Below are 25,949 nucleotides of genomic sequence, written 5' to 3'. Positions count from 1 at the left end.
CCCAATTCCTGTTCGCAGAGTTCGCATTGCCATTTTCATTGTACTTTTCATTTGTAATTCAATTCGCTCCCAGCTCCATAGTATCCCAGATTCAGAGATTCATGGATTCAGTAGGGTTCTTGGTTCTTCTCCACACTATTCATTTGCTCTCCACTACTGTCGGTTATTATTTTACATGTTCGTTCGCTGGCTCACTATAATTTATTAGCAATTTGCATAATTTTCTTTTATAAAGCAGTTGCCGCTGCTTTCATTGTGCCAACTTTTTTGATTTAAATGACGCTCACCCGGTTGCCCAAGCTCTTCCCCTCTCCCCCTCTTCACATTCTCCTCAACCCATAAAGCGATTGTCAACGTCATCAACTCTTTTTCTCTGTATTTTTCTTTTGGGCAATGTTATGCAAATGTTGCTCATATTACCCATTAGGTCTGGTAGTTTACGGCGAACATAACCACAAGTCATTTGTAGCTACGTTTATTTCTCGGCTGTCAAAAGTTACGGGTAAAACACACATATAATATATAAATGGAGATATTCGCAGATTGTTGGGGATTTTTGATTGAAGGCCGACGCTCATTTAAACATGAGAGTGAGTATTTGCAGCTGTATTCAACGAAAATAAAACATTTTTAATCGAACAACCTTAAACTGAATTTATGGCAACATATAAAATATAAATATTATCAATAAGTGAAACAAAACGTGTAACCTTCAATCGAATTTATACATAAATATCGGTTGTAGTAATTTATTTGAGAAGCGTAAATCGAATTCTGAATTGATAAAAGATCAAATTCAATTATTTTGCATTATTATTTGAGTATAACTACAATTAAAATAAACTTTAGTTCTTTATTCAAACAGCAATTAAGCAATCTTTAATTTCAAGCATTAGCCGCTATTATAAATCATTTTACTATTTTACTTTGCATTCAAGTTAAATGTTAATGCAAACTTAATAAAGCATTTTAAGTAAGTATATAAAGTTTTCTTGCTTTAATGTTTGACTCAAGTTTTGCCGTTTAAACAATTAAAATTTCATTTAAAAACTTTTGCCCCAAAAAAGAGTGGAGATGAAATGCCAAAAAAGAACACAAAATTGAGGCAAAGAAGGTAAGAGTAAGTGTAAGTGTGTGTGTGTGTGTGTGGAGAGAAAGCTATCAGATAGCTCATTAAAAGGCCACATGTTGGATGGAGAGAAGTAACAAAGGAGCAGACGATGAAACAGAGGGGGTAAGGGGGAAGGGAGCATAACCGCATCATTACGCAATCTTTAAAACTACTTTCGAGGAAAATGTAAGCAGCAGCTGCGCTTTGTAGTCAATTTTTAAGCAAAACTAAATGAAACTATTTAAAATACAATTTACTGCAAATCAATTGGGTGGGTTTTGTAATTAGAAAACCAACACAAGCACACACCCGCACACACACAGAAGCACATTTCATAAGCACGCTCAAGTGATTTTGTTAACTTGTGGCAGCTGGGGGCGTGTTGCAGCAACATACTCGAGACACACACACACACATACACATAGTCAGTCACTGTTTGTTTCGGCCTCCACTGTTTGACTTGAAGGTATTAGAAACTAATTTGTAGAGCAGCCAAAGCAGCAGCAGCCAAAGCTAACAGGATACAAACAGCAATTGTTTGCCTGTCTATCTATCTCAGAGGCTTTAGTTTTGTGTCGACTCGTCGGGATTCGACTTTAGTCTCAGACCTGTACTAGTGCCATTCCGGCTTTTCGTCCTTTTTCTCAGTCCCCCAAAGCAACAACAATAGCAACAAAAAATTGTAAGCAGGGAAACGCAAACGCAAAAAAAAGAAAAGCAAGTAAAAATTCCAAAATCCCCGGCCAGAGACAGTTGGAAACAGTTTTGCTGGTCTAAATCATATGCTTGGCCCCAGCCAAAAAGATAGACAGACTTTCCTTCTGTCTTCCCTCATTCTCATCTCATCTTGTTTTTAAGTCGCTTGCGGCTTAAATTTTCTTAAATGTTGCATTGTCTTTTGTGGCAATGTCTCTGGCAGGCAACGGACAGCACATGCCAAGTTCTTTTTTTTTTGTTTTTTTGGTTTTTGTTTTATGGATTAACTAAACAAGCTCATGAGTAAATATTTTCAAGCATATTTTGGCAAAAGTTTACAATGAACTTGATGCCGCTTCTCGCCTCAGCAAAAGGTTTTCGGTTTATGTTCTTTGACAGAGGACGTTGAAAATTTTAAGCAACGCATTGCAAAATGTTGCTCCACACACACCCATACATAATATATTTAAGATATACTGAGACAAAGTTTGATGAGTATCTGCAAGATATTCGCACAAATATTTGAGCGAGCTGCTCTGCTCGTTGCCGTTGTCGAAAATGTTGTCAAAATAAGCATAAATATTAATATGTTGACTGCATTTAAAGTTTTCGCCCCAAAAACTGAAAATTCATTATAAATTATAAATATACGGAATAAATCCTTTTTTCGCTCGAATATATCGAAATTCCCTCGGGGTCAACACTATCAATTGTAATCCCACACTCATATTGCACACAAATACTGCGCATATTGCAAAAACAGAACAGAAAGAGCTTATATTATGGAATATAAAGTATAGTCGAGTGTATAAAATAAAAGATTTTCTAGTTAGATTAACTTATTTTCTTCTCTACATGAGCCTGTACATTAAAGAATCTTATTTATTTTTCATAGTACTAGCATTACAGGGTATCTCGGGTTTTCATATTCTTACTCCGTTTGCTTTACGATTTTGAAACATGCCAAACGTCGGCTCAGGTCAATAAATTGCAGCTCGAGTTGCTCGAGTTATTTGCAGTGCATTTGCATTGATGATTGTTGACATTAAAAGCAAATATAAATACAGTTTCCACTTTTCAGTTAACAGCTTATAGATGTGAATTACTTTTTTTTGCTTTTCTTTTTTTTTCTGCCGATTTCGTATGCGAAATATGCATAATGAAAAAAAAAACGCATTGCAGTCGCAGAAAATTTTGTATATTGTATTATTAATGTCGATGTGAACGGACACAGTTCTCATTATGGGCATTAAATTGTTTGCCGGAAAATACCTTTTGTTAATTTTAATTTAATTTATTGTACACTTGCCAAAGGTATTACGCACTGAATGGAACAAGTGTAACGGCTATGCAAGACTGAACAAAAGATTGTTATTTATTATAAGTTAAAGAGGGAAAAAGAACGAATAATTAACATTTAAATATATTTTAAGCAGAAATTTTTAATGTAGAGAAGTTTTAATTTTAAGGAAACTTACCGAAATTATATTCAATTTACATTTAAAGAGCATTCAATTTGCGGCTCTCTAATTTTTCGTCTGCTTTTTATTATTACTTTTTATATCGCACTTTTCAAAAAGCTAATTTATGATTGCTCAATGCGGCATGTAATTGCATACAAAAGCCTTTAATGACGGTCACCCCCTACCTTTTAAATGTGTGAGTGTGTGTGTATGTGTTTGTGCAATGATTATATTTCATATTCAGATATTTCAGTTGAACTGCAATGTTATTCGAGGAATTAACTTACCATTATTAAATTCCCAATTAATGATTTTGTGTGTGTGTGTGTGAGGAGAAAGCAAATTAGAGTTGAGCTCTATATATGAAGTCTGTATGTATATACTTTATATGTTATATTGAGTCTTTAGTCCGATTTCAAAGTGAACTGTGCATTTTGACTCTCACAAAAGTACGAGTTGAAGTTTGATTCAAGCCAATTAGCGGCAGGGAATTAAGTGCTCATTAAGCGTACGTCAAGTACGTCGAGAGAAAGGTTGACAGCATCGAAATGGTTCTCCTCTTCGTCCTGTCACTGATCCTTGGGTGTGGGCAATGCTTATCTACGCATAATAAAACCCACACAAATTAGTGATATGTTCCGTTTGGCAAACTTGGCCAACTGCCGTAGCGTCGTAAACAAAACGCTAAATGCGCTCGGCATGCACAAATGTCGCATTACGTCCCATGGGCGGGGCGAGACGGTGGTCGGAGCTCGGTGCGGGAGAAAGGAGTTTCTCAATCCAAAAGGAGGAAAACATTGCTGGGATCTGCACTGTGTGGCAACTGTAGCTTTGACTTTGGTCGGTCGCACGATTAATCGTCGTTGCAAATTGTTGGCACGTTTTCAATTGACAGTCGTAGTTGTGTGCGCCCCTTCCCTCTTTGACAATGTCGCGGAGTCGGCTCAGTCCAACCCCTAATTTGCACGCCAACCCCCCGCCAACAAAGCTATCGCTGTTGTTGCTGTTGCGTGTAAATCACATGGCATTTGCTCATGGCTCCTGTTGCATCTTTTACGTGCTGCTGTTGTTCTGTTTTCTCGTTGATTCTGCGGCCATGATACGCAGCCGGCAGACTTTTCCCATTCCTCCTCCTCCTCCTCTGCCTCTCACTCCTCATGAGCCCTTTTCAGGCTCACGTGTGACAGGCTGCTTTTAAAAATGCCGCCCCTCTCGTTTATTTGGGTGTAATTTTTCAAGTCGCGACGTCTTTTGCAGTTGGCCATTAATCACACGGGCAAAATGCGACGCTGCATACACAACACAAATAAAGAAACAACAAAAAAAAAAGGAAGGTAAATAAAAAAAAATTGTAACAAGAACAATGGCAAACTTTTGCCATCAGCACTATCCTTCTGTTTTCTTTAATTATACACTAACAAATAGGAATTGACTGAATGCGCTCAAACGTTTTGACATTTTTTATTTTGCAAGTTAACAATATAGAAGTTGCAATACATCAACAAAAGCACAATGATCATTACTTCATATTGACATATTGAATCGAATGTTATGCAAGTTAGAAAGTTACCGTCGAGTGAGCTCGGTGCGATATTCTACATATGTACTTTAAATTTACCAAAATGAATGCATTAAAATAGTACTAAAATGTATGTGTATGGGTGTATATGAATATGACATTACATTTATTGAAAATACACCATTGAATACTAAATATACCAGATTCTCAACCGAAAACACTTGGTTCTAATTGTAGCAGGCGTTTTTGCCATATTCGCATTAAAATATACCAAAAAATATGTTAAAATGCGCAAAAATATACCAAAGGTATATTGGATATGCTATTACATTCATTCGTAAATATGCCATCGAATGCAAAATATACCAGATTGTCAATCAAAAACCGACTGCAGCAGGCGTTTTTGTCATATTCAATTAATGCTTAAATAACTTCTACATATTGTATCGGAATGAAATTAAATTCAGGAGGAAATTCAGGAACTAAAGACCAAAAGTTGTCTTATATATGTATGTACATATGTATAACAGCCGAAGACACCTTTGATGGGTTCAAATTTTCATTTACAATCTAGAATACTTTCTACCTACGGTATATTTTAATTTTAAATGTAATTCGTTATACCAAATTTAGTTTTTGGTATATTAATTGGGTATATTTTAACGGTAATATACCATTCTATATATATTGTCTATTTTCTACCTACAGTATATCTTAATTCTAAACGGAAGACGTTATACCAAATATAGTTGTTGGTATATTAATTTGGTATATTTGAACGATATATTTTCTCTATACATTGTATATTTTTTACATACATTATATCTTAATTCTAAAAGTAGGTCGTTATACCAAAAATAATTTTTGGTATATTAATTTGGTATATTTTAACGGTAAACCAGCTTTTGTATTGTTTTGTTTTTATTAAAAATGCGTAGCGGGTATCTCATAGTCGAGCTTGTTTATCATACTTCGCGTCTTTACTTCACAATCCGGCATTAATAAAAATGAAAATAAAAGAGCATTTGTATATCGACTTTACAGTGGGATTACATGCAAGCATTTGCAACTTAATCTTAAAGCTTTTCACAAATTGTTCCAGCTTGGCTGGCTGGCTGGCTGGTTGGTTGGTTGCTTGGCTGGTTGGTTGGTGTGGCATGACACAGCGCCATCGCATTATGCCTGCCAATAAGCCGCCAACGTTGACGCTGACGCTGCCGCCGCTGCTCGTTGACTTTGTTAATAATGATGTTGATGTTTCTGCTGCTGTAATCGCTATAGCACTCCGTAGCCAGTCAGCACCCAATTCCAGGCCTGTCTATTTTTAGCATTGAGGTCACGTGACTGACGTGTGACTGCCCCGTCGCTCCCCTCCCTCTTGTCTGCATTATACAGCCCTTTGTTTAGCCCCAATGACAAACTAAGCTAAATGCAATTTGATGCGTGTCATGCACGTTGCGCCCTTTTTCTCCCTCTATCTCTCTCTCTCTCTCTCAATCCAATAACTGAAAATGCGTAGTAATCATTATTTGTGACAATTGATGAGCTGAATCAATTTTTCTCTTTTTTTTTACTTTATTCTGCAACAATTTTTGTAAGAGCTTCGATGGCTCAGCCATTGGACTGACAGTTAATAAATATGTGTCACGCATGGCTTTGGACGCACTGCAGCGGCACGCCGATTGTCATGACACCTGCAATGTCCTGTTGGATGCGAAGCGAGCGGCAAATTGCAGTTCCCAGAGCTTAGGCACGTGACACACAGTGGGAGTCGAGCCAGTAGCCAAGGATGTTCCCATTCTCACGCCTTGTCAAGGGGCTAAGCACAAACACACATACATATATGTATTATATATATATAGTTTATTATAGACTGCTAGCAGGAACCACACACACACACACCCACAGAGACACACACTCAAACAATGACCACACTCCACTTGCTCTTTGAAATTGGTCAAAGTTGAATGCCTTGTAAATGGTAAATAGGACACGGCACCGCAACGCACCGACCATTAATCAAATTTCCAATTAATTTGCCACAATTAATTGCTGTGATAATTGTGCAATGTGTGTATGTCTGTGGATAGTAGATCTATCTACTCTGTTGTTGTTGTTGTTCTCGTTGTTGTTATTGTTGTCACAGCGCCACTTCAATTACAGAAAAAATAAATGAGAAAGTTGCAATCAAATTTTGAGTGGAATAGACCCTTCAGTGTTTAATGTTCTATATAACAGATTATTGAATTAAATGCAGATTTGAAAATTCTAAAATAATAAGGTGTAAGTTGAATTAATGCAAAAAATTTGATGCTTGTATCTTTTATAGTTTCTGAGATGTAATTGTTTAAACAGACGGACGAATTGATTCAAAAGTAGAAAGTTATAACACCCTTAGTGAACACCTCTATCAAGCGGACATCTGCACTTATTTTCATGATGTTCGCTTTCGCCAGGTTTTTAGAACAATTTTGCCTTTTAAAAGAGGATAATGTTTTGGAAACTTCATTCAATTAAAATTGAAATATAGCTTCTCTTGACTGGACATGAATTTTCTGGAATGATTTTGTATAGAATTTGAAGCAGATATGAGACTTCTAAAATAATCCAGTATAGGATAGCGTTCTATATGAGCTAATACAAAAAGTTTGATGGCTCACTCTTATATAGTAGCTGAGATATAGTTGTTTAAATGGGTGGAAGGACAGAAAGACGGACTCAACTATTGGTGCTGACATAAAACATATGAACAGCCGAAACTTCGTTAGTGAACACATCTATTAAGCGGACACTTCTATTTAGCAAGCATTAGCAAGCAATTTAGCTCTTTTAGAGCGGCTGAAGCGAATATCATTTTGAAATAAACTTATTCTTGACCGAACATGAATTTCCTGTAATCATGCAATAATGTGAACATTTTAAACATTTTTTCACTGCGATATCGGTGCTGAAATATCGGATATACCCAAAAAGGAAATTTGTTGTAATTTTTGCTTGAGCTGTCCACTTCCTTTTCTATACTTAATGTTCCCAAATAAAATGAGTTATGTCCGTTGTATACTATATTTATTGAATCGCATAGCTTTAGACATGGTTTTCTATAATTTTTATAATTTCTTATTTAGATAACAAGTAATTACTGTACATGGCTTTCGCGATATTATACTCGAGGGCGATTCCAAGTTTGATTTACTCAACTATTTAACGGTGCTTTTCGCTTTTCGAGTTAGTCCAAGTTAGCCGGTGCTAACAATTTTAGTGCGGCACAATGGGGCAGCACCGGTATGTGTCGAGGCGATCCTCTGCTATGGCACTAATTCGCTCGCTAAGTTGTATTCCAGTTAGCCGATGCTAACAAGTTTAGTGCGGCACAATTGGGCAGCACCGGTAGGAACAGTGGCAATCTTCTTTGCTTTTCAGCTTATGTATATGCCCACTGTAACTCCAGCAGCAACTATGCGCGCCGATAATACGCAGGTAAAAATATTATATGGCGGTGGCCAAACTGTTCAAACGATTTCTAAACGTTTATAGACCCACGCCGCGCTAACTTGCAAATGCCTAAAAACATTTCTTATTAGAAATATGTATATGCTTATGTAACCTACGTACCTTATAATTATCCAAACAATACTTCTATATATATATATTTATAAACTGTCCCAGCCAATTGATCCAAGCGCCTTGGTATGGGAAACGGAAAAGGAAAATTTCTTCTTCTTCTTCTTCTAATGTGTCTTCGATATTCGAATATTGAGCTTACACAGAGTTGATCTCAACTATCAACTATCAACGATCAATCTCTGTAATTTATTTGTGTGAATGGTAAATTACTGTCAAGGGCTGCTAACTCGACTAAGTGATATGCAATATGCGATTAATCGATATTAGTCAGCTGGATATGTTTACATATCGTGAAATGGCCAGAATTTTCAAATGCAAATGTTTGTTTTCGAATATTACATTGATTTGGCTTAATTATGAAAGAGTTTATTTCAGCATTACTTATATTCGAATGCAGATCCATATCATGAAAATTTGCTGAGTAAGCTTAACTTATGATATTGCTTATTGTGTGGCGAAGGAGTATCGAATTTATAAATATCGATTTCATTATCAAATACACTGTTTGATATAACATACATACATTTTGAGTAGTTTTTCCATCGCAGTTGTCACTCATATTTTTGTGCAGAACTGTGCGTAAATTCTTAATATGAATTTATATGGAATTGTTTATGAAGAATTAACAATTAGAAAAAAAAAAAAAATAAACAAGAGGTCAACAACTGTCCAACATAGACAATTTTTGATATATATTTTGTTTGTATTTCATTTTTGACAAACTTAATAGACCCTCTTTCACTTTTTAATAGGTGGAAGGTCTAATTGAAAGAATTTTAATTCAATATATTGGTAAAAGCTCAGCTAAAACTGAAAATTGCATACGCATTTTTTTGATGTGGTTAACCAAGCTTGGTCTTGGTTTACTGTCTAGCATGATTTGTCAATGCAATTTTAAATTTTAAAGCTGCTTGTGAACTAATTATAGAGTGGTAAACCCATCACAATTGCACACACAGAGAGAGACTGTGTGGGTCTTATTATTGGCTTATTATTATTTGATTATGTTGCTGCATCTCTGTCATTTGTATTTTATTTTATTTTATATTTATAATCGGGATGAATGACGAGTGCCACGAAGAACAGCAGCTCAGTCCGGATGGGATAATAAATACACAGTGGCAGACAGAGGAAGTGCTCCATTTCTATTTCCATTTTGCCGGCATAGAATGCAGTCTTTCGTTTCTTTTTTTTATGAACTTCTAGCTCGTATTTGTTGCGCTTTATTAAAAAATGAGGAAAAAAAGTGTGTTTGCTATTCAACAGAAATGATGCTGAGCTGTACCTGAAGATGAAGCTTGGGAGTTGTTGCCAGTCGTGTGCTCTTTGCAAAGCAGCCTAACAAATATTATTGAGCTGAGCTGGAGACGGAGTCGGAGAAGCAGCAGCAACAACACATTGATGGAGTGTCGCCCGTTTTGCTCGTCAGCTGCTGTTCTGTTGGTCTAACTCCAATAACAACATTTGCAAAGCCAGTCAAGGTGGATGTTTGTTGGTTGCCATTCGCAACCATCGGAGTTGTTGTTTCTGTCTGCTGTTGCCATTGCCTCCGATGCAAGTTAGTTTATAAACATTTCACGTATATGCGGCCTCGGCCACACACAAAATGTGTCCGTGTTGTAAACTTTTATTATTACACTTTTCCAACGTGTATTTTGTCTAGCGAACAATGTCAAAAAACGAAAGAAGAATGTAAATAAATTACACTATAGGATTCAGCAGTAGGCAACAACAAAAAAACACAAATTTTTGTTGTTTTATTTCTTCTCTTCGTTTTGGAACGTGGGCATGGCCTCAAAGAAGATACCGCCGGAAAGGCGTCCCTACTGTGATCCCCGGTTGGAGGATACAAAATATCGCCGGCAACGTGGACTACACATTAAGCATGCAAGTGAAACACAAAAGAAAACCGGCAAACGTCCTCTCAACGATTGTCCATTCTTCGATTTGAAATATGAATTCGATCAACTGCCGCTGGATCCTGTCAAGGACTTTTTACGCGAGAAGATTTGTGAGTAGACGGAAAGTATTAAAATTTGTTATTCAAAATTACTTCTTCTTTTAGCTCACATGCAAAACGATACGATTGTTGGACGTTGCAATCGCGAGTTTGACTTTCACATGTACGATTTGGAGAATGTTAAGGACAAATACGAAGAGTGCGACGATGAGTTGCTGAAGGACCTGCAACTCTCGGATATTGTAATGCCCGAACAGTTTGAGACACTGCTCGAACATCAGGCCACAAAATACAACTTTGATAAAATGGGTGAGTGCACTAAGAAGCAATGTTAATCACTTGTATGTTTTGTTCGTACAACATTTACGCATTAGACCCGCAGACATTGAGGGAGGGAGAGATGAAAAAGTCTCGGGGTTGCGACACTACAAATTGCACAACAACATTTTATGTAATTCAATGAGCAACAAGAACAACAACGACAACAGCAATAGCGACTTTACCACAGAAACATAACACTTAATACTTTATTAAATGTGAAAAACATGCATGCTGCCCACAGCTCGTTGTCTCCCCCCGCCCGCTTTCCACTTAACACTCCTCCCTCCTCCCTCTCCATATTGACTTGCCCCGCGTGGCAGCTCGTTGCAAAATTGCTCACCTGTAAACATAAAAATTTCAAACATTATCCTTTAAACATAAAATTTTATAACCAAAACGGTGGAGAAAAAAAGAAAACCAAAAAACAAATGCGTATGACATTTATTTGAATATCCTTTGGGAATGCACAGGAACACGCCAGGGCCAGGGCCACTGCCAGGATCTGCAAAGGGGGCCAACATGTTGCCCTTGTAACATGTTTATCATAGAATTTTATTTAGCATTTACATGGTATATATATATTTATATTTATTTTGTTCTCTTTTTTAACACCGCTTTTTCTCTTAATGATGGCCAAGTGTTATAAGAATATGAGTTAGTTTGCCGGATAACTGAATGAAATGGAAATCAATTTTATAAATTTATTCTAATGAGTCTCAAATTTATAGTTAGTTAAATGCTAGAGCTCACTAATAAAAAGTGCAAAACAATTTATTAAAATACTATTATTATTACTATTTAAAACATTCAAATTAAATGGATTCGTTTTAGGAAGATGCCAAATTAAAGAAGGTAAAAATGATAGGAAAACAAAAAACAAACAGATAAAAACAATTTATTACAATAATTCAAAGTTTTATCTATATCTAAAACTTTAAAATTAAATGATTTCATTGAAAGAAGATATCAAATTATAGGTAGATAACAATAATTGGAAAACCAAAAACAAAAAGCCAAAAGCTTTTCATTAGAATAATTTTATTTTTGAATATTATATTGAATTGTATGGTTTTCTTTTAAACAGATAAATGAAAAATGAATGAAAACTTAAAAAGAATTTATATTAAATTTTGAGTAATATAAAAGTTTAAAAAATTCATTTTGAAATTAAATTTTATGATAATTAAAAAAAAAAAATTAAAATAATGAAAAAATTAAGGTACACTTTGATATAGAAAATAAAAATCTATTACAATCGTAAATAATTCCAAAATGCTTATTTTTAAAATATAATTAATGTAATAAAATAGTAAGCTTAACAAATATTTGATATAGAAAATAAAATACATTTATTATCGTTAATAATCCCTACATAATTTTTGAAATTTAAAAGTGAAACTAATTAGAGTATTCTAATGTCGAGCAGACTTACCGTGTTTTCCATATAATTTCAACTTGTTTGTTTTTGGTGGGTGACTTTGTCGCTGGCTCTGTGATAAAAATGTTTCATTTTCCGTATAGTTTTTTAATATTTAATATCAGCTATGGATAGATGTAAATGCAAACAGGGCGCACACAACACCGAGGGCGTATAGTCCCACACACACACACATACGTATATGTATATTTGTATATGTGAGGCATAAAAGCATGTTGTCGATAAACATTAGCATAAAAATGTGACAAACATCATGATAGCAATAGCCTGGCAAACAGTGCTGCTGTTGAGCCTGGGGAGGAGGGGAAACGAGGGGGCAGCCAAAGGACACAGACGAGGTCCATTTGGTAAAATTACCGTTGGGAGATTGGTCGACGGAGGCGTCGCGCATGGTTTTCAGGGGGCGGGGCTGGACGAACTCAAATGAAAATTAATTTGAGTTTAATCATTTTAAAAGCGAACTTTACTGCATTGACTTTTATTTAAAACAATTTCGCGTGCTGCCTTTGAGCGATGCACAGAGCCCGACACAAAAAAGAAGGAAAATATTGTTAAAATAACAAGAAAATCAAATATGTAAAATGCGAGCACACACACACACACTCACACTCTCTCGCACATTCGTGTATTTATATGGCAGACATATCAAGTTCATGTGCAAATATTAAATGCCATTTTCATTTTCATTTTTCACATTTTTCGGTTTGTTTTTGCTTGCAGCTTGTCATCAATTTCCCTGGATTGACAAATGGTTGACTGGCGGTAATAAATAAAATGTTATATTTACATAGCGAACATTATTAAAAATTTGATGCACCTCCAATCTCCTTCTCCCGTAAATCTACTTTATATCAGCGCGTCCCAGCGAAGTGGAAATATATAAAATGACCAACCATCTGCTGGATATTTACTGCCAGCGTCGAGTTCGCATCTTTTACCTTGACTGCGGCACAAAATCATCGCTCTGGACGAACAGACTGAGACGTCAATATGGTCCACCTTCGGAGTTAATTGGAGCCTATAACACACCTCAGGCTAGGCATCTGAGAATTCCAACGCTCACTCAGAAAACCAAAAAGGAAAAGTTCCAGGTCGGCGATCATTATGCGCTCAGAACTCCACAGGGTAAAGGACAAAAATGTTCTAAAAGAGAAGAATTTATTTAATTTAATTTTATATTTTATACTTTCTGTAGAATGTCGGAATGAGTTGGCACGCATGGGCAAGATCATTGATAAAATGATTGAACCGGTCATCAAGGAGGCTCAACACAACATTGAGCATGGTCGATTGCAGTACACAAATCAACCAAAGTGTCGAGAAAAAAAGGTAAATTCCTTTCTCTTTAAAGCAGTCTTACTCTATGTATTAACAATCCATTCTTCATTTCAAGAAAAAACCCAAATGCGTTATTAGTGAACCGCGTATACATCGACGCAATTTTGCAACCAATGAAGAATTTCTCAAGTGCCTTAAGAAAATGGAAGCCACGTAAGCATAGTTGTTATTTGATTGTATCAAACGTTATCCGTTGAATTAGTAATCAATTTTTTAAATGATGCTGCACTCAGGAACTACTTTTGGTAGATAATTTCCTATTGTTTCTCTCTTCTTTTTAAAAGAAACTACAAGTTAAAATATACTCAATTTGTTGCTAATGTTTATATAGTTAAGTTTATCTTAATAGCAATATAATAATAATTTAAATAGATGATTTCTTTTTGTTTCTTTCTTCCTTGTGAAGGAAACTAATATATACTCACTTTATTGCTAATGGTTATATTATCAGTTTTTATTTAGATTTCCTTTAAAGCAATAATTGCTTAGGCAATTTGAAAACAAAGGAAATAATTGCAGTTGTTTTCTGATTGCAATCAAAAACTTCGTAGTTTATTTTTGTGCTCCAAATCTTTTACAATAAACTATCACAAACTAGAAACATCTTTTGGACAATTCTTATATTAAAACATTTAAATTTCTATGAAATATTTTTATTCGAAGAGTTTGTTGCATAAATGTAAAATGGAAACGTGCTATAAATGCATTTATATCTTTATTTTGTGCCGTAAAATTAGGTGCATGAAACTGATAGATCTAAAGCAAAATGTAATTTTTATATTTTCCTTATATCATATAAACATAAAAATTCCCAGTTTATGGAAGATTTAAATTTGAAAGAATTCTGATTGCACAATATACATATTGTATAGCAGCATTCTTAATAATTTAATTTAATTCCTTGGCTTCTCTTTAGACGCTTTCCTTATATGGCGCCACTGCAGCCCGTTGAGCCGGAGGAACAGAAATTGCAATTGTTGGCAAAGTATATGAAGAAACTGCTGCCAGCGGAGGAGAAGTTCACACTTGCCATACAAAAGCGTTATAAATGCCTGCTGCAGACCGTAAGTAAAAGCACATAGCATAAGTTCGACCAAAACAAGTGAGGAGGAGTCATAAGAGGCTCTCAGACATAGTCTAAATAAAATCATACTGCATGCACCCCTTTCCAGAGCTAAGCAGCTCATGGGGATAACCCGCTTGAATTATGCAGCTATGACCAACACATATGCTAACAAAAAAAAAGGAGGGAAAATAAAAGAAAAATAAATGAAAAGACTTTGTGTGTGTGGGCGATCCGATGCGATGCGATGCTGTTGACGACTCCCAAGCCAAAGTCAGGCCAAGGATCATAAAAACCACATCAAAAATGAGCACCGACAAACATAAATAACTTTTATGCGTTGGCGGTTGGTTTCCATGCCAAGTCCTCATCCACATTCACATCCACATCGAAAGCGATGTCCATGTTGATGTCCAAGTGCGAGTCCAAGAGGCCGGCGCACATAAAAAATGATAATAATAAACTTAATACAAAGTAAATATGTGTGCGTGAGCGTGCGAGTAAATTAAGCTGCGTTAGCTTTTCGGGCTGTGAGAAAAACGTGCTTATAAAAATTATATAATTCATAGCTCATAAACATTATGGGGCGTCTGTGGCGTGGTCAAAGTTATGAATAACGTGATTAGTTGTGAAAAAAACAAAAACAACAAACAACGCACATCAGCAAACAAAATCCAAAAGCGAGGGTCAAAAAGGTGACGAATTGATGTTGGTTTTTATGATGCTGGACTTGGGAGCAGTTAACAGCTGCATAATGAAGATAAGAGTTGCAGAGACGCAAATATTTGAATTTCTATTTTTTTTCTGTTGCAGCTAAGTGTGCTGCAACTGGAGTCGTATCCATCGCGACTGATACGCAAGGCAATAAGGCATATCAATCCTCGTTCCACGGTGCTGCAGGATGCCTACAGATTCATATTGCAGGAAGAGGTAAGTTCATGTCAACACGTTGCCAGCTGCTGCTGTTTGGTGCTGGCTTTCAGCTGCCAACTGCCAACTGCCAACTCAACTCAACTCGACTCGACTGTGCAACACTGGGGAGTCGTGAGCGTCAACATTATTAGCAAACTTAACGCGCGCGCGTTCAAGAAGTTTTTGGCCCAAAAGTTTGTCAGCCAACGAGAACATATTAAACACGCTCCCCGAACGTGAGAGGACGTCTACAGGTCGTACCTACTACTACTACTTCTTGTTGGTGGGGGTACATAATATATATACTCGTATAGTGGAGGAGAGAACGCGTGTTGATGTTTTGACGTGTGCTTCATGGAAACTTTGGCTTTTTGCGATGCGTGGCTCAAGTCAAGCACTTGCCATCAACTGGCAAATCACTGCAGTCCCAAGTTAATGAGCAACAAAGACGTCGCTCATTCTGCTTGCCGCGGGGGCGGACTGAAAGTTTTACTACTGCTACTACCTGCCATGAGTCTTAGTAGTCGACTAATCAACTCGTTACAGAAATATTGGCCTCATCTGCCGCCAGAAGTTATATTAATGGATTATCTATTCGTTGGCGAACGCGCCATCCCCGCTGATTTTGCCATCCTCCTCATAGTTTGCCTTATCGATCTGCAAGAGGATTTTCGCTACCATGTCAAGCGCTCCTTTCTGCGCTATCTGCTGCAGTAAGTACATCACACACTCAACGCCCCGAGGCTATAATCATCATGAACTAACTCTCCTATTATACACGACAATGTCTCGACAGGTCGAACATGGAACGCAAACGCCTGCAGCTAGAAATGGAGCCACCTGATTATCCCACCTTGACCATTGTTTCCCCCGTGCCTTGGCGCACTCGTCTGCTGCTTTCCAAGAGTCGCATTGGCGAGATGCTCATGACAACGCATCCCACGGTGCAGGCATTGAATCTGCTGTGGCATCAGCTTTATGGTGATCTAGTTATTGTGGATCTATCGAAGCTATTGCTCCCTCAGCGACCCTTGGATGCGGACATTGTGCAGACCTTTGTCAAAGACAGTTGCGCTCAAGTGAGAGATGTAAGTACAGGCTAAAGACGATAATTGAAGATGCATTTAATTGCATATTCAAGATAAATACATGAAAATCTCATAAACAATTTATTTGTTCTATATATTTTAAATGCATATAATTGTATTTTTCGGGTTATTGACTCATTTTTGTGAAACTATACTCAATTTAGCCTCCTAATCTAAATCGATTGCATTTATTAATTGCATATTTTATATTACTGCATACTTTTAATGAAATTTTATGTAGGATAAAGTTTCGGTAAAATGCACATCTGTTAATAGTAATAAAAATAAGGAACTTTGGTTATTTTATATCCAATTTTTATTAAACGCACACATTCTGCCAAGTTGTCCCATTTTTTGACTCAAATCGCTGTGATTGAATGAATGAATGCTCTTATTTTAATAACCATTGCGTATACACAATTATTACATTTCGTTGGTTTTTATCGAAGGGAAATTTTATTTAATCACTTAACTAGTGTTGAAATTGTGCTCTGGTACATTGCAGATAATTGTTTTTTTTTCTTTTGTAATCATTGAAATTTTGAATCTTATTATTTTCAGCTTCTGATCAACGATTGGCTGCCACGATGTGCTGACTTGATGGATCTGATGCGCAACAGCTGGAAAGACTTGGTGCCCATGTCCGGAAAGTATGGTGGACGTGCGGATACTCTATTCAAATGTGTGCATGCGTTGATGTCCCGTCACTTGGACAGTCTGATCAACAAGAGTCTGGCATATCTGTTTAAAGTGTTGTGTGGCTTTAAGAATGGCAACGAAATCGAAAGCTATTCGATGCATGATCCAAAATTGAGAAGAAGACCTTTAATGGCACTCACAGTATCCGTGGTTGGTGCTCACTTTGATAACGAAACAATTGACTTTGGTCCCGGTGTGCGCACTGAGGATAATATTTATGAGTTTGATGCCGACGATGCGGATCCATTTCAAGCGCCAGTGCCAACGCAGAACATGCTGGAGTGGTTGGTGAGTAAGAAATGATCTATATATCTAAATAGTAAATAGTACATAGAATTTAAAAATTAGCATTTAGTATTTAGTATTTTGTATTCAGTATTTATTATATATCAATAGTATTTTTTAATTTAAAGAATAATATCAAAGATATATTTTTTTAACAGGTTCCCGATGTGGATGATGTGGCTGCTTTTGAAATGGAAAATTCTTATAAACTCTACATCTATCCTTATATGTCAGAACTGCCTGGCATTATCAGGGATCTCTTTAAGCACATTCTCCGTGTTGGTTATGATATACCACGCCTTGAATACATTATGTCTGGTCGCGGTAGGCAACATATTTTTCCTTTATCTTATCTTTAAACTTATTGAAAATTTCCTTAGCGCCCGATACTGAGGGTTGTCTGCACTTTATCGATGAGGATCATGTAGATTTTCTGACACTGTGCAGCAAAGTTGAGGCAATTGTTATGGTCAATTGGCGCGGTGTTAGCGTGTATTTGAAGCCCATCTATAAGTACTATTATGGGCTGTTTCAAAAGATGATAATGCCCATGGTTGAGAAGATTTGGACAGATAATACATTGCCTGAATTAGTGGTGCGTATGGAAATTACCTTCAAAATATCTATGTAAATGTGTTTGTGTGTGTGTTTGTGTAGGGAAAACTTATGCATCCCTTGTTGCTGTTGCGCTTGCTGTTGCTATTGCCGTTGCATGTCTGGCTAAACTCTCTGACAATGCCTTCAGGCAAAATGCGTTGCGTCTCGCCTTCAAATGAAATTAATTATTTATTTCGATTTGATTATACGCAATGATGCGTAGAATTAACATAAAATTTCATTATGCAATATTAATAAACTGCTGACAGACAATTTGTCCCGTCTGTCTGTCGGTCTGACTGTCGTGTCAGACTGTTTTGGCAAAATTGCCTGGCAATTTCTGTAATTGAACAAGTTATGCGAGTCTCTACACACTACAAATCTCACTCTCTCTCGCAACTCTCCTGCCACAATGTATCCGTATCTGTATCTGCAACTGTATCTGTATCTATTTGGTACGTGTTGCTTTTGTTGTTGCTGATGTGAAATTCGTTTTGGCATTGTTAATTAAAGTTTTGGTTCGATTACTAAATTTCATTTGCTGTCGAGTGCACAAAATTTGCCATGTCATTTGGTTCACGTAGTGCATAAAATATTTGGTTAGACAGATGCTGCACACATTAACAACGCATGTGCCCGGGCTCTCAATTAACCCATTCTTGCCAGCAGTTTTCAGTTCACATTCATTAAGTTTTATGAAACGACCGACAATTTCCCTCTTGCATCCTCTCCGCTTTCGTTCCTTTTTTGCGCAATTTATTTAAAATAAAAATTGCTTCCGATTGCGAACGCGTTCGTTGCCTGCAATTTTTTCATGCATGTAATGCAAGCACTCACTCACACACACACACACATGCATTTATTTGTACATATATCAGATAGGTTGTATTTTTTTTTTTGTTGCAACTTGTTTGTATTTTATTAAATGCATATTCATTTATATGGTGGTGCACCCACGCATCTGCATCGCCAACAGGTTGTTCAGGAATTAATGAAAAAATTGCGCGCCGTCAGCGATACGACCTATTATCTGCGTGATTTCATACCGTTAAATTTGTTCCTGTTGGATAATCGACATGTTAAAGAATCCTTGCGCATGTACGTGAGGAATATCTACGATTTCATAATTGATTTTTACAGAGCACTCAATCTGAACGAGAATCGCGCGTAAGTAGAACAGTTTCCTTCGGCTTCCCAAGTGCCTTTCATTTGCAGTTTCATTTTATTTTTATTATACCCGCGATTCATGGGATAGATGGGTATTAATAGCCATGTCCGTCTGTCCGATTGAACACCTTACAGATATCAATATAATATATTAATCTTTATTGTTTTGGTTGACAATCTCCTTTATTTTCTAAACTATTGTATATATGGAATGTAGTAGTGAATCAATATACCAAATATAACTTTTGGTATATTTCAGAATTTGCTTTCGGCAATAAGGTGTATATGAAATGTAGTTATATACCTATAACCCAAAATAAAGCTTTTATCAGAATTATTTTTTGTACTCTATGGTATATTTGGAATGTTTGTTGTTGTTATCAATATACCAAATGTAGCCTTTGGTATATTTCAAAAGTTTTTGTATTTTAGGATATATTTGAAATTTAGTAGTATATTCATATGCCAAAATATAACTTTTAGTATACTTCAGTATTTTTTCGATAATTTCGGTATTATTTCGGTAACTTTTTCACTGTATTCAAAATGTGTAGCGGGTATATCGTAGTCGAACTGACTCGACTGTAGCTTTCCTACTTGTTCGAGTTGCTGACTGCATTGGCAATGCCACTTAATAGATAACTTTTATACTTATTAAACGTTTTGATCGGTTTTTTTTTAACATTCTTTTCTCGCCACTTCAGCATCTGCGAGGAACTCGAGGAGATGTCGATGAAGGCCGGCGAGCGGCCAGAGGAAACACCTGAGGTGGTCGCACTGCAAAACTATATAACCGAGTGCCGTGAGATGCGCATATTTGCCATAAAGGATGAAATCAAGCTTGTGTTAAAGCGCGTCGTATTCCTGCTGACACATGCATACCTGACCAGTAAGTGATGATGACTGAAGAGAGTAGGGGGAGTAGTAGGGGGAAAGTTTCAACTGTTTGTGCAGCTGCCAAGTGGCGCCACCGAGCAGCAGCACAAGTTGTAGCAGGAGAGTAGAAGCTGCAGCCGTTCGTTTGTTTTAGAGAGTTTCCACTGTTTGCCTTTGTGATGCAAGTGAGTTCCGAGGTAACTGGCTGGGGAGCAGCCAGTTTAGCATAGAGTAGCTGGTGCTTAACATAATTAACCTCAACTAACAAGCTGAGTCTACTAATTGGTTTTATAATTACTTGCGGTGAGACACCAAACATTGAGCTTGCGCTAAAACCCCCGAATATGCAACTTAATGAGCTTAACAAATTCATGAATGTGTGAAAGTTGCTTTGACAACCGACAAATGCAGACAAAACCTCAATCCTCTCTCTCACTCACACTCATTCCTCAAATTCTGTCCATGCCAAAGACAATTGCGATTTATCGTCAAGTGTCATGTGTGTATCTTTGAAATAGCTACAATTGTATGTGCAAAAGCAAGTCTGTCTCTATATGTACATATATACATATATCTGTATCTGTCTGTCCAGTTGTCTGTGGCTTTTGTCACACCAAATACGAACCACATTTGCCAGACAAAACTTGTCAGCAAAGAGACACAGAAGGACAGAAAGAGTGTGGGAAAGGATGCTTGCTCTCTTGTACACATAATTAATTAGTTTGCCCCGAAAAACGCGCGTTGCCAATTAATTAAGAGTTAAGCACAGTTAATTAAGAGCATGCACGACAGTTTGTACACTCACTTCATTTATCTAGCACATAGATATTTTGACTGCTGTTGTCCCTTTCAACAGGCGATGAAATTCATCTGAATTCCCGCACATTCATATTGCCTGGCGAACTGGAGGAGGTCCTTGATCTGAGCGCCGCACGTTTGGCTGTTGTGCGTGATAATCTGGAGATGGCATTACGGTCTGTACTTCATCTTGAATGTGTTTTTGCCAAAGTCATGGTCTTAAATCCTTGGCTATTTCCCACAGCGAACGACGCCTACAATTCGAGAAACTGTTGATCCAGGAGAAGCGCACCATGGACGGTTTTCGTATACGGGAAATACGCGATGTTCTCACACTGGAGGAGCTCAAGGAGCGTGTGGATACGGTGGATTTGCTCTTCAATACAATTGAGGTAAGTAAGATAGAATCAGAGATTAGTATGTGTGTATTCTCGTGTGTTTGCTTCGTTTAGAATCTGAGTCGTGAGGCGAAGGCAATTAATGTGGAGGAGGCGTTGCTGCAAATTGATGTCTCCGCCTTTCCGCTGCTGGGCGAAATCATTGAGAAAATGGAACCAATTGAGAAGCTATGGAAAACATCGTATGAATTCGAAAAGGATTATCTCATTTGGTAAGCAATGGCATGGACAACGCTTAAAACGATTGCAATTATTTTGCAAGGTTGCCTGCCAGAACATGGTCTAAAGTCTAGAGTTTCGAGTACGTTCTCTCTCCCTTTCTTTCTCGAGCTCCTTTTGGGCCACTTGTCGCAAATGACAAAATATTTGAAATTGAAGTGCCAGACAGAGGACGGAAGAGAGAGAGAGCTGCTGAGCTGCTGGGCATTTGCACTACCTTGGCAATGCCGGTGGCAAATCCGCAATGCAAATGCCAGCACAAAGTTGACTTGAAGTGCAGCGGAAAATAGCCAGATTTGAGTTGCTGGCAACAACTGCAAAAAAAACAACTTGCAACTTGGCTCTCTAGTCTTTTTCCTATTTCCATCTCTGCTTCACTTTTGTATATTTCTATTTACAACGTTCTTTTGCAGGATGTTCGAGCGCTTCGAATGCCTTAATGCGGATGGTGTGCGGGACCAGATCGAGACCATGTACAAGGTAAGTAGTTGCAAGTCGGAATCGGAAGTTGAAGTTGTCATTGCCTGGCGGAAATAAAAACGAGCAGCGAGCATGCTGCATGCTGCGTTTAATATACAGACAGACACAGAGACTGAGACTGAGAGAAGTGGCAAAGTTTTTGAGCTGTTGCCGGAACTGTGTTCACGTTGCTGCTGCTTCTGCTGCTGTTGCTCGCTTTGCCAGTGGCCATGCATGTCGTCTGTTGATGTCAGTCCCGTGTCGCCAAGTCAGTCTGTAAGCCAATGTAGCAGCTAAAATGCAACTAAAAACCTCAAGCCGCCTCCGGCCAGCAAAACCAGCCAACCAGCCAGCAACAGTAGCCTCTACACCAAAAAAAAACTACCAGCCGAAAAGTATGCAACGGAAAAAATGCCAACATATTTGGCGGCAACTTGGACGACTAAGCGAGCTAGGGATTGTGTGTAGAAAGCAGCAGCAGCAGGGTAGAGAAGCAAAAGTAGTAGTAGTAGAAAAACGAGTGCCACAAAGCTCAAAGCGAAAGGCAGTTGAATTGAATTTTTCGGCACAGCTGAAGCGGCAAAGTGGGGACACAACAGCGCACAGAGTTTACAACAAACAACAGTCCCCGAAAAAAATGAAAAAGATGGAAAGGAAAAGCGAAAAGCAAGTGTGGGGGAAAGCCGGGTGTATAGCGAACCCATTTAGCTGGCTTAGCAGACAGGGAACCGCATTTAAAGTTGACTTTGGAAAAGCCAAACGCAACGTCACATGCTTGACACTTGGACTCTCATCTTTCTCACACTCCTCTTCCTTCAACATTCTCTTTCCCATCTCGTCAACAGATTATGCACAAACTGTCGCGGCAGTTGTCCTACAATCCCGTGGCAAAACGTGCCGCCGAACAGATGCGCATTAAAATCGAAAAGTTTCGCGTGTATTTGCCAGTGCTCGACTCCATCTGTCGACATGGTCTGGAGCAGCGACATTGGGACAAAGTATCCCAGATCCTGGGGCGTCAAATCAACCCGAAATTATTTCCTACACTCAAGGATATGATCGATGCGGATATTATGAGCATACTGCCGGAACTCGAGGAGATTGCCAATGCGGCGGGCAAGGAATATGATTTGAATATGGGACTGAAGAACATGCAGAACGATTGGCGCGATGTCATGTTCGATGTGCTGCAATATCGTGACTCTGACACGCATCTTTTGGCATCTATCGATGATATTCAGACGCTGCTCGATGATCACATTATGCGCACGCAGGCGATGAAGCGTTCGCCTTTCATTGTGGCCCTAGGCTCCAAGGCCGATGATTGGGAGGAGCGTCTGCTGCTCATACAGAATATCATCGATGCCTGGACTCAGGTGCAGGTGACCTGGATGTATTTGGAGCCCATTTTCAGCTCGGAGGATATTATGCGACAAATGCCGCTAGAGGGACGTAACTTTAAGGCTGTGGATAAGATCTGGCGTCGCATTATGAAGCACACACTAAAGGACAGACATGTTATGGCAGCCACCGAATATCCCAGCATGCTGGAGATTTTCACAAAGGCTATAGAAGATTTAGAGACAGTGCAGAAGGGTCTGAATACGTATCTGGAACAGAAGCGTTTGTTCTTTGCCCGCTTCTTCTTTTTGTCCAACGACGAATTGCTGGAGATATTATCGGAAACCAAGGATCCCATGCGTGTGCAGCCGCATTTGCGTAAATGTTTTGAGGGTGTAAGTGGGGAGAGAAAGGAGAAGCAATTGTAGTGGGGAGATTATATTTAATTCTTCACAGATTGGCACGCTGACCTTTGATGATAACATGGAGATTACGCACATGATTAGCGATGAGGATGAACGCGTTGCGCTCGTGCGCAAAATCAATCCACAAGCGGCGAACGTAAGTCCCCCTTTGCTTTATATTAAATCCTGTCTAATCCCTGGCTGCTTTTAGGGTCTGGTTGAAATTTGGCTTAAAGAGGTCGAGTATGTGATGCTGGACAGCGTCAAGGAGCAGATGCGTGAATCCTGGGAGGACTACACACTGGTCGATCGCATTTCCTGGGTTGTTTCGTGGCCGGGCCAAGTTGTGCTCGGGATTAGCTGCATGGCCTGGACCTATGAGGTATGTACGATGTGCAGCAAATAGTCCACAACCGCAAAAGTAGCAGTAGCAAAAAACGCAACCACAAAGGTGGATGCTCCACTGTGTCCTCTCTGCTGTCACTCCTGCTGCCTGACAGTGCGATTAGCTCGCGACCGCTTCAGTTTCCCCCCTTTCCCCTGTCCTCTACTGTGCTGCTCTTTGTAAGCGCAGCTTTTTCTCCTGGGCTTTCGGAATGTATTTCTCGTTTCGCGTTTGCAGCCAAATTGAAAATCATATTTTGCCATTTATTTGCTTGCTCTTGCTCTGCGCTGCAGTTTCTTTTGCATTTTATATTCCTTTGCCTTTGCAATTGTGCGCTCCCCAACCCCGCAGGTGGAGGAGGCCATCGAGAAGCGCGAACTCCCCGCATACCTTGAGAAGTCCAATGTACAAATTGGTGAACTTGTGCAGCTCGTCCGTACGGATCTTCAGGCTGGCGTTCGCATCGCTGTCGAGGCGCTGATTGTATTGGATGTACATGGTAAGTAGACTTGAACTCAACTGACACAAAGTTGCCACAACTGACTCAAGACTCTGGTTGTTGTTTGTTTGTGTGTTGGTTTAAAGCACGCGATGTGGTCAAGTATCTGACGGATATGCGCATAACCAGCATACAGGACTTTGATTGGATGTCACAGCTGCGCTACTATTGGAAAGTCGATGAGAGTGAGTAAAGCAAAGAGAGTTGCTGTTGTCACAAGTCTCTTGAACTAATCCGCTTTGTGTGTTCCATGTGTTTGCAGAGAACGAGGATTGGGTGTGTGTCAGCATGGTGGTTACCGAAGTCAAATATGGCATGGAATACTTGGGCAATTTGCCCCGTTTGGTGGTCACACCTCTAACGGATCGCTGTTATCGGTGGGTAACAAATTATGTCTTTATTTTCCCAATAAAACCACACACACACACATACACATACGCGTATGCACATCGCACACACACACTTGCAAATATTAATTGACAAACGTTTGCCAAGCAGCTGAGCTAACGGCTATGGCCAACGGCAACATGGTCCTCGCTTTATCCTAGTCTGGGGAGAAAGGCAACGTTTATTGGAAAAATATTTATTTTATTTCACTGCATTTTAAATTTATTTTCATTTTTCAATACAAAAATACGCAAAAAAAATCGAACGAGCTGAAAACCTTTTTGATGTTTAAGCTGCCTACGACAAACGCAAACAATAACAACAACAACAAGAACAACAACGACAACAAGACGACACTGTTGTAACACAGCAGTAGCAACAGCAACAGCAGCAGGACATAGCCGAGGCCTGTTTGGCTGGCTGGCAAGCTGGCAGAAAGGACATTTTAATGGGGTTTCCGATAAAACTTTTATATTAAACAAATAAATCAATGTTGGACAGTTTTTCACACACACACACACTCACAAACACCCTTATGGCACACACACACACACTTGCATAGTTAAAAAAAGAAGTAGAGCAACGACTGTATAGATATTTGTGTATGGTTATACCGGAAAAGCTAAAAAATATACAACCAAAGAACGCGAAGCTGGCAGCGCTGCCAATATGATAAAAATATGAACTTGCATAACAAGCACAAAAAAAATGCTATGATGAAAATGAAGTAGAGCATAGATAGGGTGACGTTGAAATACCCTGTAGAAGTAATAAGCTTTATAAGAATTTATGAAGTGTTAGAAAACAAATTTAGAATGATAATATATGATTCAATTCGGTAAGAATTTACATGCTTAGACATAATTCTTGAATTATTTTAATGGAATTAAATTGTAAGATTT

At 38.3% G+C, this 25,949-nt stretch overlaps 1 protein-coding gene and 1 long non-coding RNA gene across 2 annotated transcripts in view; one reads left to right on the top strand and one right to left on the bottom strand.

Annotated features, from left to right (window-relative positions):
* Window positions 1-10,106: 10,106 nt before the first annotated feature.
* Window positions 10,107-25,949, top strand: part of LOC133839931 (dynein axonemal heavy chain 3) — a 41,288-nt gene continuing 25,445 nt past the window's right edge. Inside the window, exons 1-25 of the mRNA XM_062271582.1 lie at window positions 10,107-10,424; window positions 10,479-10,682; window positions 12,853-12,894; window positions 12,988-13,257; window positions 13,328-13,461; window positions 13,526-13,623; window positions 14,387-14,534; window positions 15,347-15,463; window positions 15,992-16,158; window positions 16,242-16,533; window positions 17,095-17,520; window positions 17,676-17,841; window positions 17,898-18,112; window positions 19,091-19,281; window positions 19,986-20,170; window positions 21,014-21,131; window positions 21,200-21,347; window positions 21,408-21,565; window positions 21,986-22,052; window positions 22,877-23,767; window positions 23,829-23,933; window positions 23,988-24,158; window positions 24,513-24,660; window positions 24,747-24,845; window positions 24,923-25,037. Of these exons, the coding sequence (XP_062127566.1) occupies window positions 10,202-10,424; window positions 10,479-10,682; window positions 12,853-12,894; window positions 12,988-13,257; window positions 13,328-13,461; window positions 13,526-13,623; window positions 14,387-14,534; window positions 15,347-15,463; window positions 15,992-16,158; window positions 16,242-16,533; window positions 17,095-17,520; window positions 17,676-17,841; window positions 17,898-18,112; window positions 19,091-19,281; window positions 19,986-20,170; window positions 21,014-21,131; window positions 21,200-21,347; window positions 21,408-21,565; window positions 21,986-22,052; window positions 22,877-23,767; window positions 23,829-23,933; window positions 23,988-24,158; window positions 24,513-24,660; window positions 24,747-24,845; window positions 24,923-25,037 (4,898 nt within the window). The 5' untranslated portion in view covers window positions 10,107-10,201. The remainder of the gene's footprint in view (window positions 10,425-10,478; window positions 10,683-12,852; window positions 12,895-12,987; window positions 13,258-13,327; window positions 13,462-13,525; window positions 13,624-14,386; window positions 14,535-15,346; window positions 15,464-15,991; window positions 16,159-16,241; window positions 16,534-17,094; window positions 17,521-17,675; window positions 17,842-17,897; window positions 18,113-19,090; window positions 19,282-19,985; window positions 20,171-21,013; window positions 21,132-21,199; window positions 21,348-21,407; window positions 21,566-21,985; window positions 22,053-22,876; window positions 23,768-23,828; window positions 23,934-23,987; window positions 24,159-24,512; window positions 24,661-24,746; window positions 24,846-24,922; window positions 25,038-25,949) is intronic.
* LOC133839935 (uncharacterized) overlaps window positions 17,276-25,949 on the bottom strand; it is a 50,350-nt gene continuing 41,676 nt past the window's right edge. The window contains exon 2 of the long non-coding RNA XR_009894149.1: window positions 17,276-17,536. This is a non-coding gene — a long non-coding RNA (uncharacterized LOC133839935). The remainder of the gene's footprint in view (window positions 17,537-25,949) is intronic.

Source organism: Drosophila sulfurigaster, chromosome 3 (assembly GCF_023558435.1).
Source record: "Drosophila sulfurigaster albostrigata strain 15112-1811.04 chromosome 3, ASM2355843v2, whole genome shotgun sequence".
NCBI classification, from domain to species: Eukaryota; Metazoa; Arthropoda; class Insecta; order Diptera; family Drosophilidae; genus Drosophila; species Drosophila sulfurigaster.
The sequence above is the reverse complement of the archived record's forward strand: the minus strand, read 5'-3'. Positions and strand labels throughout refer to the sequence as shown.